This window comes from Dermacentor silvarum, chromosome 5, assembly GCF_013339745.2.
Source record: "Dermacentor silvarum isolate Dsil-2018 chromosome 5, BIME_Dsil_1.4, whole genome shotgun sequence".
Classification (NCBI taxonomy): Eukaryota; Metazoa; Arthropoda; class Arachnida; order Ixodida; family Ixodidae; genus Dermacentor; species Dermacentor silvarum.
Genome location: NC_051158.1, coordinates 84,106,299 through 84,119,161, shown reverse-complemented (window position 1 = coordinate 84,119,161; position 12,863 = coordinate 84,106,299). Strand labels below are relative to the sequence as shown.

Here is a 12,863-nt window from a genome sequence, read left to right as displayed (position 1 = left end):
CCTTCTTCTGTGACGTTAAGTCCAGTCTGTGGTAGAGAATTTTTTCTTGCGACAGAGGCCGGTCATCCAATTGGTTGAACGCGTTGGTAAGAGAATGTCTCTGCGCACTGTACTGCGGGCAGTCGCATAAAATATGTACAATCGATTCTTGATTGTCGCAGTGGTCACAGGCGGTGCTGTCGGCCATTCCTATGCGGAACGCATAGGCGTTGGTAAACGCAACGCCCAACCATAATCTGCACAAAAGAGTTGCGTCTCCTCGGCGAAGCCTTTTGGTGCTCGAAGGCTTAGGGTTGGGTCCAGAGAGTGTAAGCGAGCATGCTTGAAGTTCGATTCATTCCATTGTGATTCTTGTGCGTTGGCGAGCAAGCACGCGGAGCTTCCGTGCAGCGTCAGTCCTACAAGGTGGTATGGGTCGTTGATCACTTTCTTATGAGCTGTGCACGCAGCTTGATCGGCCCGTTCATTGCCGATGATTCCGCAGTGACTTGGAAGTCACTGAAAGGTTATTCCACGGCCTATCTCAGTTAGATTGTGTATGGCCTCGGAAATCTCAAAGACCAGCAGCTCGCGCGGTCCGCGGCGTAAAGGTGATAGTAGAGACTGCAGAGCCGCCTTTGAGTCGCAGAAAATCGTCCATTTGTGTGTCACTTGATTACTAATGAAATAGGGCGCGGTAAAAAGAGCTGAGAGTTCTGCGGCCGTCGATGTTGTGACGTGAGAGGTCTTGAATTTAATTGTTGTGACCTTCGTTGGTATCACAACTGCCGCGGTGGAGCTGTTCGGCAGGACGGATCCGTCGGTATATATATATGGGCAGAGTCTTGGTACTTCTAGTACAGCAGAAGTAAAGCTAGCTGTTTAAGGGCTGGTGATGACAGCTCTGCTTTTTTCTGGATGCCAGGTATTGTCAGGTTGAGATTAGGCTGAGTAAGGCACCACGGAGGAAACGAATGTCTTGCGGCAGGAGTGAAGCAAGTTGGTAATGATTCACCATGCGCGGTTACTGTTTGGCAGAAAGAGGTACGTGGTCTGTGCTCTGGTAGAGATGCCAGATGGTGGTGGGGAGTCCGGGTAAGATGTCTGATATGTGTCCTCAGTGCCTCCACCTCAATGTCAGTCTGGGCGAGGTGTGGTCTCCAGCGATTGCTATAGTCGCCACTGTTGATGCACTCCGAGGCAGGCCTAGACAAATGCGGAGGGCTTGGGCCTGAACACTTTGTATTGTGCGCAGACTCGTTTTGTTTCCGTTAGTTAAGGCTGGCAAGCTGTACCGCAGGAAGCCGAGAAACAGCACATTGTATAGTTGCAACATAGCACTTTCAGACATTCCCCATGTCTTTCCAGTGAAGAACTTAAACAGGTGACAGATGCCTGTTAACCGCTTCTTCATGTATGATACATGAGGGCTCCATGACATGTCTTTGTCAATTACAACATCTAGAAACTTGTAAGCTTGAATGCACGATATTCGTTGACCATTTATCAATAGGCTGTAATTCACCATGCGCTTGCGTGTAAATGCCACAAATGTCTATATAATTGCTATCAAAACAAAAATATTGCATTAAATTCTGGGATATTACGGGCCAAAACCACGATTATGATTATGAGGCATGCTGTGGTGGGCGACTACGTAGTAATTTTGACCACCCGGGGCTCTTTAACGTACACCTAATGCACGGTAAATGGGCGTTTTCGCATTTCGCCCCCATCCAGAGATAGAGTAAAAACATTTATTCTTAATGAGGTGGGGTGACTTTTTCGTAGGGTGTAGCCCTTAGTTCAAGGCCCCATTGACTCGTGCCACTTCGCGTGACCACTGGACCAGCCGTCACTGCTCTTGCGCGTCTAAGGTGGTCAGCGCAGTCTCCCAGGAGGAAGGTAAAAGGTGAAGGAATAAGAGAGTAACCCGGTGGGTGTGGGCATTTGCCAGGTACAGTGATATATCGTGCGCTTTGCTTCACAGAAAGGACAGTATGAGGGATATTGTGTGGGGTGAAAGAGGTGAAGGTAAAAGAAACAGGGGAATGAATTACTCTGTAGCTGTCGCCACGTGACGGTATCTTCTTGGTTGAAGGAGTGGCGTGGTGGGGGGGAAATGCCTCCTGCTATCTCTGTAATGTTGTAGAGTTTCAGTGTAGACTGTACTTTATTGGGGTTTTTTTCGGTGCGTCGTATGGGTTGGGCAGCTCTTCCAATGGCGCCCAGTTAGCGAGCTCTTGCGCTACCGCATTAGCGCAGTCATTTCCATGGAGAGAGGCTTGTCCATGTGTTCAGAACTTCAGATGATACGCACCCTGTGTAACGCTGTGGGATGCAATGATGTAAGGACGCGGTATGTGTAGGGTGTCGCCATTCCTTGTGCCAAAGGCCTGCAGGCGGTTTGTGAATCATCCAAATGCGGCCGGAATTTTATCCCGTCAGAATTTTGTTCGGCGTGGGGCTTAGCAGCCTAACGCCGAAGCCACTACGCCACCACAGCAAGTCACAGGGATTGCTGCAGAGGCAGAGGGATGCAGCGGGATACCTGCTTTTTTATTTTTTGAGAGCCTTTGAGAGTGCATATGCTCGTAATTGCACGGAAAATGAGGGCAAGAAGGAGTGTTTACCTTCTATACTCGCTTTATCCTGTGAAGCGACTGTTCATACCCCTTTTAGTCCTAGTGTCTTCATACCGATACAACTTACTTGTGAATGTTACTAGTGTTGACAAGATGTCAGAAATCTAGAACACGTACAGCGCTGAATCTAAACGAAATTCTCTCCTAACCAAGAAAGAATGCCCTAAGCCAGTTTACTTTGGAGAATAGTGCAACCCGTGACGTCCTAAGAGGGGCACTACAAGGTTTGAGGTGACGTTCGGCCTGTGGCTTTGTGTCACTGGCAATAATGTGTGTTCTTTTTTCCCCATAAGCAGCCAATTCAGCAATACCGAGCAAATCTACGTGTAACGAGCATTTTATTTCTTTTCATGATATAACACAGCATCTTTAAGAATTTAATAACCGTATTGTATTATTCTTTCGTAGTTATGAAGATTGCCCGGATGTGGCCTAAGTATTCATGCTAAAGGTGAAACATGTTTTAAAGCTCGCGGCGAGTTTCTTTTTAAGAAAAATACTTAAATTTGGACATTTAAAGAACACTCAGCCATAATTTCTGACAGAACGGTATGCGATTGTTCTATCTCTTTCTCCCTCAATAATATACACTGTATTCTGAGATAAATTTACTCAGAACGAGAGAGTCGAGGCTGTTCGTGTGCTTGGTATTGCACGGGCTGCCGCAGAGATGCGTTGGGAAATTCCTCGTAGCCTTCGTCGGACGCCACAGCCTCGGTCAGCCATGAAGCAAATGCATCCACCCGTGTGTACACGCCAGGCACGCCTTCTTGAGCACAGCCAATCCCATGAGAGATTATTCCAACTTGCACGTATATACCAGTAGTGGTTTTGATTTTAAGTGGTCCACCGGAGTCACCCTGCGTGGGTTTCGAAGACATGCAGATAAGAATCCCCCTAATTTAGTTTACTTTTTAAGTTTGGATGTACTGTAAGCGACCAATCAAGTGCAGTTAGCGGACTGGTAACAAATGCCATTCGGACTGGCAGAAACGATTGCAGGAAGAATATTATATGGCAGGCCATGAATACTTTCATTGATCACGTTAGTGCACCCTTTGCCAATTTGGTGCTAGGTGAGATGTAAAGTGTAGAAATACAGGGACCTTAACGCTCTAGTAAAGGCTACTATACTGCGAGCGTGTTCATTGTTTAAGGCAGGGATAACCGATGCCACTCCCGAAGAGGTCTCAATCTTACGTATAGAGATCAATGATGGCGCGAGAACCTCGCGCGAATCGGTGACAATTAAGTCTTTATTTCAAACTAAAACGAGTACAGTTACCAAATGGGCCACGAGATATTGAGAGAAAGACGAATTTTTAAAGGTGCTGGAGATGTTGGGAATCTGAGATTGAAGTGAATGAATCAAACATAGAGGAAGTGAAGCGAGATAGGTGACGTAGTACAGAGTAGCATACAAGGTATTATTTTAGCACGCTAATAGTTCTTAACAATTGATTTCAAATATTGCAAATGTTCCCTGCTGTTAAATGCGAACCTGTTCATGTTCGAATGTTTCGTTGACAAAACAAATGTCAATCTTAGATTACATGAATAGCCAGTTAGATAGGAACATGTTATTGCTATAGTGAGCGTTGAAAAGCTGTGCTCGGAAATTGTGCAGATTACCATCCTAGAATTGAATTCGTGAAATAACGTAGACAGATTGAAGCTACAGCACGTAACGATTGACCGCCGCCATATAATGGCACTCGCAAAACTCTGAACAAATTTCATGAAACTATGAATAAAATATCTTCATGTTCAGTTGTTTCTTGTGAACGATGCCACTGACGTACGTGGTATTCATCATAAAACGAGACTTGAGGTGGGCGTTGAAGAACTAGTGCAGGTAATGCGCAGCTTCTACGCACCTTTGTGTCGGTTGCTCTTACGTGGTTATGCAGATCCATTTAGAGCGTAGGCGGCCCATGACATCTGTTTCCTCTAATATTTTTGTTTACGCCTTCGTATCTTTTCCTGTCTTTTTTATTTTATTAGTTTTTGTGTTGCGTGATTAGGCACATAATGCACACGAAGGTTTAGACGAGATAACACTTATGAATGCAAATACTAAATAATAACTTGCGGTGGCTAGTAAAACGACAGTTGGGTGAACGTCCAGGAAGCACAAATGACACGCAAAAAGCTGCAGACTTCAACCTTCAAGAACCAGGGCAAATAAAAAAAACGTGATATCGCAAATTTTATCCACAATACATTCATAGGATCTAACAAATAAATAGATTGATGATGCAGTACACGATGATTGATCTGCATTTAGGCTCTTTTAATAATGCAAAGCGCAGCACAGTATCACCATATCATGGATTGTGCCATGCTTTTCCATTTATGACGTGTTTTAAGCAATGTTTTGTGACCTCCCTTTAATGAACTTTTGTCTGTGCGCCGTACGGCACCGTTTTCAAGTGATTAAACTGACTGCCAATGGTGTCGAAATACTTGACCATGAGTCTGTGAGAAAAAAGGGTACATTAGTTTGGAGAGGAATAGTGGCAAACCTGGCAGGTATCCGTGTCTTTCTTGTACGCGCAGTAGTTCACATCATGGTTGTAGTTGGAGAAGTACACACTCTTGCATACGTCGTGCGGCAGAAGTCTCAGTGACGTGTAATGGAGGTATTTCGTTCTCTCCCCACCTGCAGGGAAGCGGCAAAGATCATCCTCTTAATTTGCTAAACTTCACTTGGGTCGCTTTTGGCACACAACGATAACAAATCAATTTGTGTATTACATTGTTTGGCCCTCGTAGTTGAATAGATGGTTCCGCTTTTGTGCTTTCTAACAACTTTTAGTCAACTTGTTTGTAACTTAGAAAGGGCACGTAGAAAGGTAAGACAAAAACACCTGATGGTACATGTGCAACAGCAACTGAGAAGGATACTTAGAAAAAGGGAGCGACTTAGCCTTGACCTTGGACATTTTGCAGAAATGCGGGACGTAAAGGGACCAAGTATAAACGTCACGCTATTCAGCAATAAAGCATAAATACGAGATGGTGAATGAACATCATTTTTTATAGCGAACAACGCTCAAGCACGGAAATAGCGAGAAACAGTACACGATGTGCTTTGAGCGCGTAACGCTCCCTTACTTCTCTCATCCTATATAGCTCTGTTCCGTACAAATCCGACGCCTTACGGAGGCTTCGCTTACGATGGTCAACACTGCAAGAATTGCCTTCTTTTTCATTTTTTCGTGGACAAATTCAACTTTCGTGTGTGACCGTGTCCAGTGGCCCCTGCTTCTTTCTCTCATTTCCCCGTCTATCTAATCCCCATGTATGATGTCGGATGGCGCTGATGAGTGGAGCGACCACTCTAAGGAGTGCGTTGTATGTACGTAGTGGTGTTGGGGGCTTCTAAATGCGATATAATTTGTTTGGTTACCTCGCAGGCAAACTTTTGTCGTCTCGCAGCCACAACCTAAAGAGCGTAGTCAGAAAAGTGGACAGGGTAAAACTTGACGCGAAAGGTTGAGAAAAAGCAGTTACGCAATTTAAGAGCGAGCCATATGCGGTATAAAGGAGAAGAGAAGGGGAGAATGAAGAAAATGTTCTTTGCTACACAGTTGATTGCGCCGCCATTTTCCAAGGTCAATTTAAGAGGAGATATCTTTGTGAACCCTCCCGGACTATCGTGACCATGCTGGGTGCAGGTTTCTTGTAGAATTGCTCGCACGCAGGACAGAATTACCATCTTTGTTAGCCTTACAGGTGTCCTGGCTGCTGGCACCGTTTTCTGCATAACTACTGTGTGATAAAAGAAATGATGGCTAAATGTTGTTATTGCAACAAATATAGGTCATGATAAGTAGAATTCCTTTATAACGCAAACGTTTGTATGATTTCTTTTTTTAGGGTATTGGGTTTGACGCATTTGGTTGGCTGGCGTTTCGAGAAGTAATGTGCAGTTGTACTGTTGCACTGTCTCTACGGCCGGCCCGCTCTGGTCTGTGCGCCGACCCTGGATACAGTGTCATAGCAAAGGCGACCAATCCCGGAAACAGTATATAGCTCACCAGGCCTCAAGCCATCGCCTCCAGAAAGCTTCAAACCAACACGTACCCCACGCAGAACAGACTACATCACTACATGCCTGAGCTGTGCGCAACATCATATTGCGAAAATTGCCTTAGTACATTAAACGTACATCACTTGCTCTGGCCGTGTGGTCGGACCCACACAAAGAAGAACCAAGACTCCGCCAGGCTACAAGAAGCACTACGCAGCATGGACCTGGCGGATCAGCTCTGGGCCGTCCAGCGAGCCCACGATGCGGCCAGGGAGCTAAAACTCCCGGTCCCAACGTGGGAGTAGCCCGCTCTATGGGGCCTTGCGCCCCGTAGCCCGCAGGACCTTACCCAGGGGACCAGGGGATTTGGAGCCGGCACGCTGGCTGACATGCAGCTAACACCACTGTTGGTTATGCAGGTCCTTATTGCAATCGCATCAGCGATCCTGCTTGGCGTGGATGACGAGCGGGCACTGCTCCCACTATCGCCGAAACCGTCTTCATCAAGAGAAATTGGATGGGCCACGGCGACAACCAAGTTCAACAGCGGATTGCCAGTTATCACCGGCTTACATCACCGTTTGGATGAGGCGCTCGTCAACGACGAACTACCAGTCTCTGCTGAGCATCAAGGACCACGTGACATCAACCAAACCTACTTAAACGCGCAGCACTTTGGCTTCGTGGGATTTGGAGCCGGCACGCTGGCTGACATGCAGCTAACACCACTGTTGGTTATGCAGGTCCTTATTGCAATCGGATCAGCGATCTTGCTTGGCGTGGATGACGAGCGGGCACTGCTCCCACTATCGCCGAAACCGTCTTCATCAAGAGAAATCGGATGGGCCATGGCGACAACAAAGTTGAACAGCGGATTGCCAGTTATCACCGGCTTACATCACCGTTTGGATGAGGCGCTCGTCAACGACGAACTACCAGTCTCTGCTGAGCATCAAGGACCACGTGACATCAACCAAACCTACTTAAACGCACAGCACTTTGGCTTCGTGGGATTTGGAGCCGGCACGCTGGCTGACATGCAGCTAACACCACTGTTGGTTATGCAGGTTAGTACTTACTATCCAATGCAAGTGCATGGTCCGCTATGTGCGTTGCCGGCTCCTCCCATGATAAGTGCTACTGCGCACCCTCGCAGACGAATGTGCGCGCGATTGTCTTGTCGAAATTTCCGCCTCTTTGTTAATCGAGTGTTGTACTTGATTCTTCTTTTGTTGCTATCGGGCGACGTCGAGCTTAATCCTGGACCTCTCACCGAAGCAGCAATGGAGGTACTGAAAAGTTTACAGACTGGTCAGGCAGCAATCATGAGCAAACTAGATACCATCGATACCAGGTTAGCGAAGCACGAGGCTATGCTGGCGGAAGTAAACAGTAGGCTTGGCGTAACAGAGGAACGGGTTGAAACGGTAAATAAATTACTGTCGGATCAAGCAAGTGCAACAAGATCGCTTGAACAACAAGTATCTGCCGTGCGAAACAAAAACGTCGATCTTGAAAACAGAAGTCGCAGGCTTAATCTTATCTTCTATGGAATAGATGACGGAAACCATTCTGAAACGTGGATTCAGTCAGAAAACTTGGTTAAAAGTATTTGCAAAGCTAACCTGGGGATCGAACTGAACTCGATACAAAGGGCCCACCGTGTGGGTCATTACAGCGTTAGGTTCAAAAGGCCAGTCTTAGTGAATTTTTCTTCATATAAGGAAAAACAGGACGTCCTGTCAAATGCTCATAAGTTCAAGGGATCACCCTACAGTGTGGATCAGGATTATTCATCCGAGACCCGACAAATACGCAAGCATCTGTGGGAATACGCAAAAGTTAAAAAAAGCGGACAGCAATAACAAGGTAAAGCGAAACTTCGACAAACTCATTATTAACGGAAAAACCTTCACGTGGGACAGAGAAAAAAAACGAAGTTGTTCCATTCAGGAAACAATGATGCAGTAGAAAGGAAACGAAACAAGTATGCCGTGACCTCGTTGCTGTTGTAGTAAACTGTAGGAGTATAATAAACAAAGTCGATGAATTCGCTGGTCTGATAGAGTCCGTTAAGGCTGACATCGTTTTTGGCACAGAATCGTGGCTGAACTCGTCTATCGCGGATAGTGAAGTATTCCCTAAAGAATTCATTGCTTATCGGAAGGACAGGCCCCGCCTCGGTGGAGGGGTGTTTTTGTTAATTCACTCTTCTCTTAAGTCGTTTATGCTAGATCTTGATACCAACGATGTTGAATCAATTTGGTGCTCAGTCACCCTACCTGATAACCCCTCGTACGCTGTTGGATCATTCTACAGACCACCGGGTTCAAATTTAAAACCCTTACAATCTTTGTATGATATTGTTTCGGAGGCATCCCGGCAGCCTATTTTGCTTGCGGGTGATTTTAACTTACCTGACTTGGAATGGTCAGAAGGTGATTGTGTATGCAAGGTTGACAGCTTAATTAACTTAGAAATGAAAAACATTGTAAATACCTTCGGACTATTACAGTATGTCAATGCTCCAACTTGGAATAGTAACATTCTGGACCTTTTGTTCTGCAGCTCACCTACGCTTATTAGCTCGGTTCATATAATACCAGGAATAAGCGATCACCACGCTGTTATTGCAAATATTAAAACGGGTATTAACCGATCAACGTCACCCACATCAAGGAGAATTTTTTTCTTTGAAAAAGGTGATTATTGTAGTATCTCTCAAGAGCTCCTCGATCGCTTGCCGGTTTTTGAATGTCTTGCTGAGGATTGCATGATTTATGGCGGGTATTTAAAGATAAACTGCTTGAGCTTACGGACAAGTATGTTCCAAGCATAGATTCCACCAGACTCAAAAAACGTAAGAAACCCTGGGTGAATTCGTGTATACTCAGAATAATAAAAAAAAAGAAAGAGAGCATTTAACAGATACAAAAAAACTAAAAGTATGTATCACATAAATAAGTTATCTGAAGTAACACAGGAGTATAAGTTTGCTATAAAAAATACGAAGGAAGAGTACTTTAAGACACTCAACGACAGAATGAAATCTAATCCTAAACATTTTTGGAGGTTTTTAAAAGGATGCGGATCAGATTTTGTAGGAATAAATGAAATCGTTTGTAATCAACAAATAATTACAGACGATACGGAAAAGGCAACGTGTTTGAATACATATTTTCAATCTGTCTTCCTACTTAAATACAACTATAGCCCTACTCCACATGCAAGCACAATTCCTTTAATGGAACAAGTTGAATTAAGCGTTAGAGGCATTGAGGCACTCCTAAAGTTCATAGATGAAATCAAAGCAAACGGTCCGGATGGTATATCTCCACGTATACTAAAGCGGTGTGCTACACCTATCTCGATGTACCTTTATGTAATCTATGTGAAAACGCTATCCACAGGTATGTTACCTAATGATTGGAAAACTGCTCAAGTTGTACCTATTCATAAAGGGGGTTCGAAAAGAGATGTCGCGAATTACAGGCCTATCTCACTTACATCCATCTCGTGCAAAATCATTGAGCATATTTTATATACCGAGATACTGCGTCACATAACAAATAATAATATACTAATCAAAGAACAACACGGGTTTCGTAAAGGTCTATCTTGCACAACTCAATTAGTTGAGTTTTACCATGAATTGGCATTCGATGTTGACGAGGGAGGACAAATAGATTGTGTCTTTTTAGACTTTCGCAAGGCATTCGACACAGTGTCACATCCACTTCTTCTTACTAAACTTAAAATGTTAAATATTAACTCAAGTGTGCTCGCATGGATTGAAAATTATCTTTCTCAGCGTCGACAATGTGTTGTTTTGAACGGCAAAAGCTCGGCATACGCGGATGTGACGTCAGGAGTCCCACAGGGCTCAGTCTTAGGGCCACTTTTGTTTTTACTTTATATCAATGATATTTCTATTGGTATCTCTTCATGTATACGGTTGTTTGCCGATGATTGTGTTGTTTACAGGAAAATTAAGAGTGAACAAGATGCTGCCTTGTTACAGTTAGACTTAGAATGTATTAATACTTGGTGTTCCACGTGCAAGATGAACTTGAATTTAAAAAAGTGTGTTCATGTATGTTTTACAAGAAAGAAGAAACGGATTGTAAGTCTTTACCAGATAAATAATACCCTGATAAAAACCGAACCTTCATACAAGTATCTAGTTGTGGCGTAATCATCTGACTGCTCATGGTCTGCTCATGTGGATGACGTCATTGTAAAAGCTGGTTGGGCACTCAATTTTATTCAGAGGAACTTGAAATGTTCACAGACGAACCTAAAGAAAACTGCTTACTTAACATGTGTGAGACCGATTTTAGAATACGCCTGCGCTGTCTGGGACCCCGCGCAAAAAAAAAAAAAAAACTTGATTGATAAACTGGAAAGAATTCAAAACCGAGCTGCTAGGTTCGTCCTGGGGCGATATGGGCGGAGAGAAAGTTGTACTCAAATGAAACAGGAATTGAATTGGGAACCGCTTTCCTCTCGGCGGAAAAAGTTGAGACTAAAGTTTTTACATCTCTTATTTAATAACAAGACAGGAATTAGCAGTGAAAGCTACTTGAAGCAACCACATTATATTTCTAGGCGTAATGACCACTCTCTTAAAATCCGCGAGTACCGTGCCAGGACGAACTTGCTTGCGGATTCCTTCTTTGTTAAAACTAATGTGGAGTGGAATCAGCTGTGTGAAGAGCAAGTGTGCTGTACGAATGAAGATTTGTTTTTTTCCCTCCTGTAACCCCCCTGCTATAACGCCTTCGCGCAATGCGGGGTAATTCTTGAATAAAGAATAAATAAAGAATAAAAATAAAGTTATCCCATCCATCCATATTGCGCCCTCGCGTGGGTCACGTGATGGGGGTCTTCACGTCTTGCCGTCTTCACTGGCAGGCAGGTAATCGCTATGATGCCAAACGTGGCGCCAAATATAATCAGTTGCATCGGCTAGAATTACCCGCTTCACGAAAGCTTCACTGCTCATATTCCAACATGCGAGTTAGATCTGCATAGCATTTTTTTCTTTTTTCTATTCTTTTTCCCTTTGTTTTGTTATTTATTTCTGTTCTTTCTTTTTATGTCGGTTTCACGGCCCAATCATGCCCTGAAACAGACATGGCTGCTCTCCGCGACAACTGCGAACCTTCGTGGAACCTTCCGTATTGGCTTCGATTGACAGGTGAAGACTGGTTGGGTATGCATGTATGGCATTGGCGATAAAAAAATTTTGGCGCACAAGGCAGTAAGACGAGGAAGGAAAATGCAGCGCTGTGTTTATGTGCTGTCTTCGATGGTGTGTTCGGCACTGTTGCTTTGAATAGAGAGACAGTGTTTTGCTTCGCTAGATCGGGTACCTGAAACGCTCATTTAAAAACGCAGATTTTGGACTATGGTGACAACGACGTCTGATCTGAAGATGCCCGATATTTGGAGTTTGCCTGTTATAGAAATGTTATCACGGAATTATTGGTTTTTCTACAATGTTATGAACAGCAATAAAAAATATACGAAAATACGGAACTGTATTAAGTGGGCAACCATTCCAAGTAACAACATATTAGGCCACATCAAAGATATATTTCCACTATGCTTTGTGTGCTTCTATATTCTGTCACTTGCTGTGATTACGTTCAACGAAACATTGAGCCCCTTAGATACTATTATTCTTCTCGCTCATGAACTTAATTATGGCGCAAGTTAGTAGGGGGTTAGCAAAAATGGCCAGGGTTGTACACCACTAGGCATTCTTGCTGTATCTTATGCGCCGTGAAGGCGCGGAAGGCACCTCAAAGGTGTTTACGATTAAGATATCACGCCGGGTTTGCAGTATACGTACTTTCTGCGAGACGTCCCCACCCAGCGACCAAAGCTTCAGTGTTGGTGATGTCCACAGGTTCCAAGAGAACGCATACAGGCCTTACATATTTTCCAAACGGGAATGGTCGTTCCACCTACAGAAAACAGTGTAAGGAAAGTTTCAGCGAAAAAAAAATTGAGAAGAATTGAGTCTTCAAGTGAACGTAAACGGTCAAAATATGGGAAGGACAGGTATTGTGAACAAGTGTAATACGTTGAAGGGAATTTCGGCTCCCTATTCTCCCAATTTCTTATGTTTTTGCTAAACGTCAGCAGTTTTTAGATTGTTGCACACGTACTCAGTCTGAGATACCTGAAATAGACAA

The 12,863-nt window shown here is 44.2% G+C and overlaps 1 protein-coding gene and 1 long non-coding RNA gene across 2 annotated transcripts; one reads left to right on the top strand and one right to left on the bottom strand.

Annotated features, from left to right (window-relative positions):
- Positions 1-3,252: 3,252 nt before the first annotated feature.
- Positions 3,253-12,623, bottom strand: LOC119453564 (uncharacterized). Its single transcript, XR_005192337.2, has 3 exons — positions 12,518-12,623; positions 5,150-5,286; positions 3,253-3,484 (listed from the first exon to the last, which is right to left on the bottom strand). It is a non-coding gene; the product is annotated as an uncharacterized LOC119453564 (long non-coding RNA).
- LOC125945878 (uncharacterized) lies at positions 7,061-8,716 on the top strand. Its single transcript, XM_049668243.1, has 2 exons — positions 7,061-7,403; positions 7,728-8,716. Exons 1-2 carry the CDS (start codon positions 7,074-7,076, stop codon positions 8,523-8,525), a joined length of 1,128 nt encoding a protein of 375 aa, XP_049524200.1. The 5' UTR covers positions 7,061-7,073; the 3' UTR covers positions 8,526-8,716.
- Positions 12,624-12,863: the final 240 nt, after the last annotated feature.

What these genes read in the sequence shown, in the direction of transcription:
- LOC125945878 (XM_049668243.1), top strand. Translation starts at nt 7,074, where the DNA reads ATGCAGGTCCTTATTGCAATCGCATCAGCGATCCTGCTTGGCGTGGAT. An exon ending in CACCACTGTTGGTTATGCAG is followed by an intron (nt 7,404 to 7,727) that starts GTCCTTATTGCA and finishes TTGGTTATGCAG; the next exon opens with GTTAGTACTTACTATCCAAT.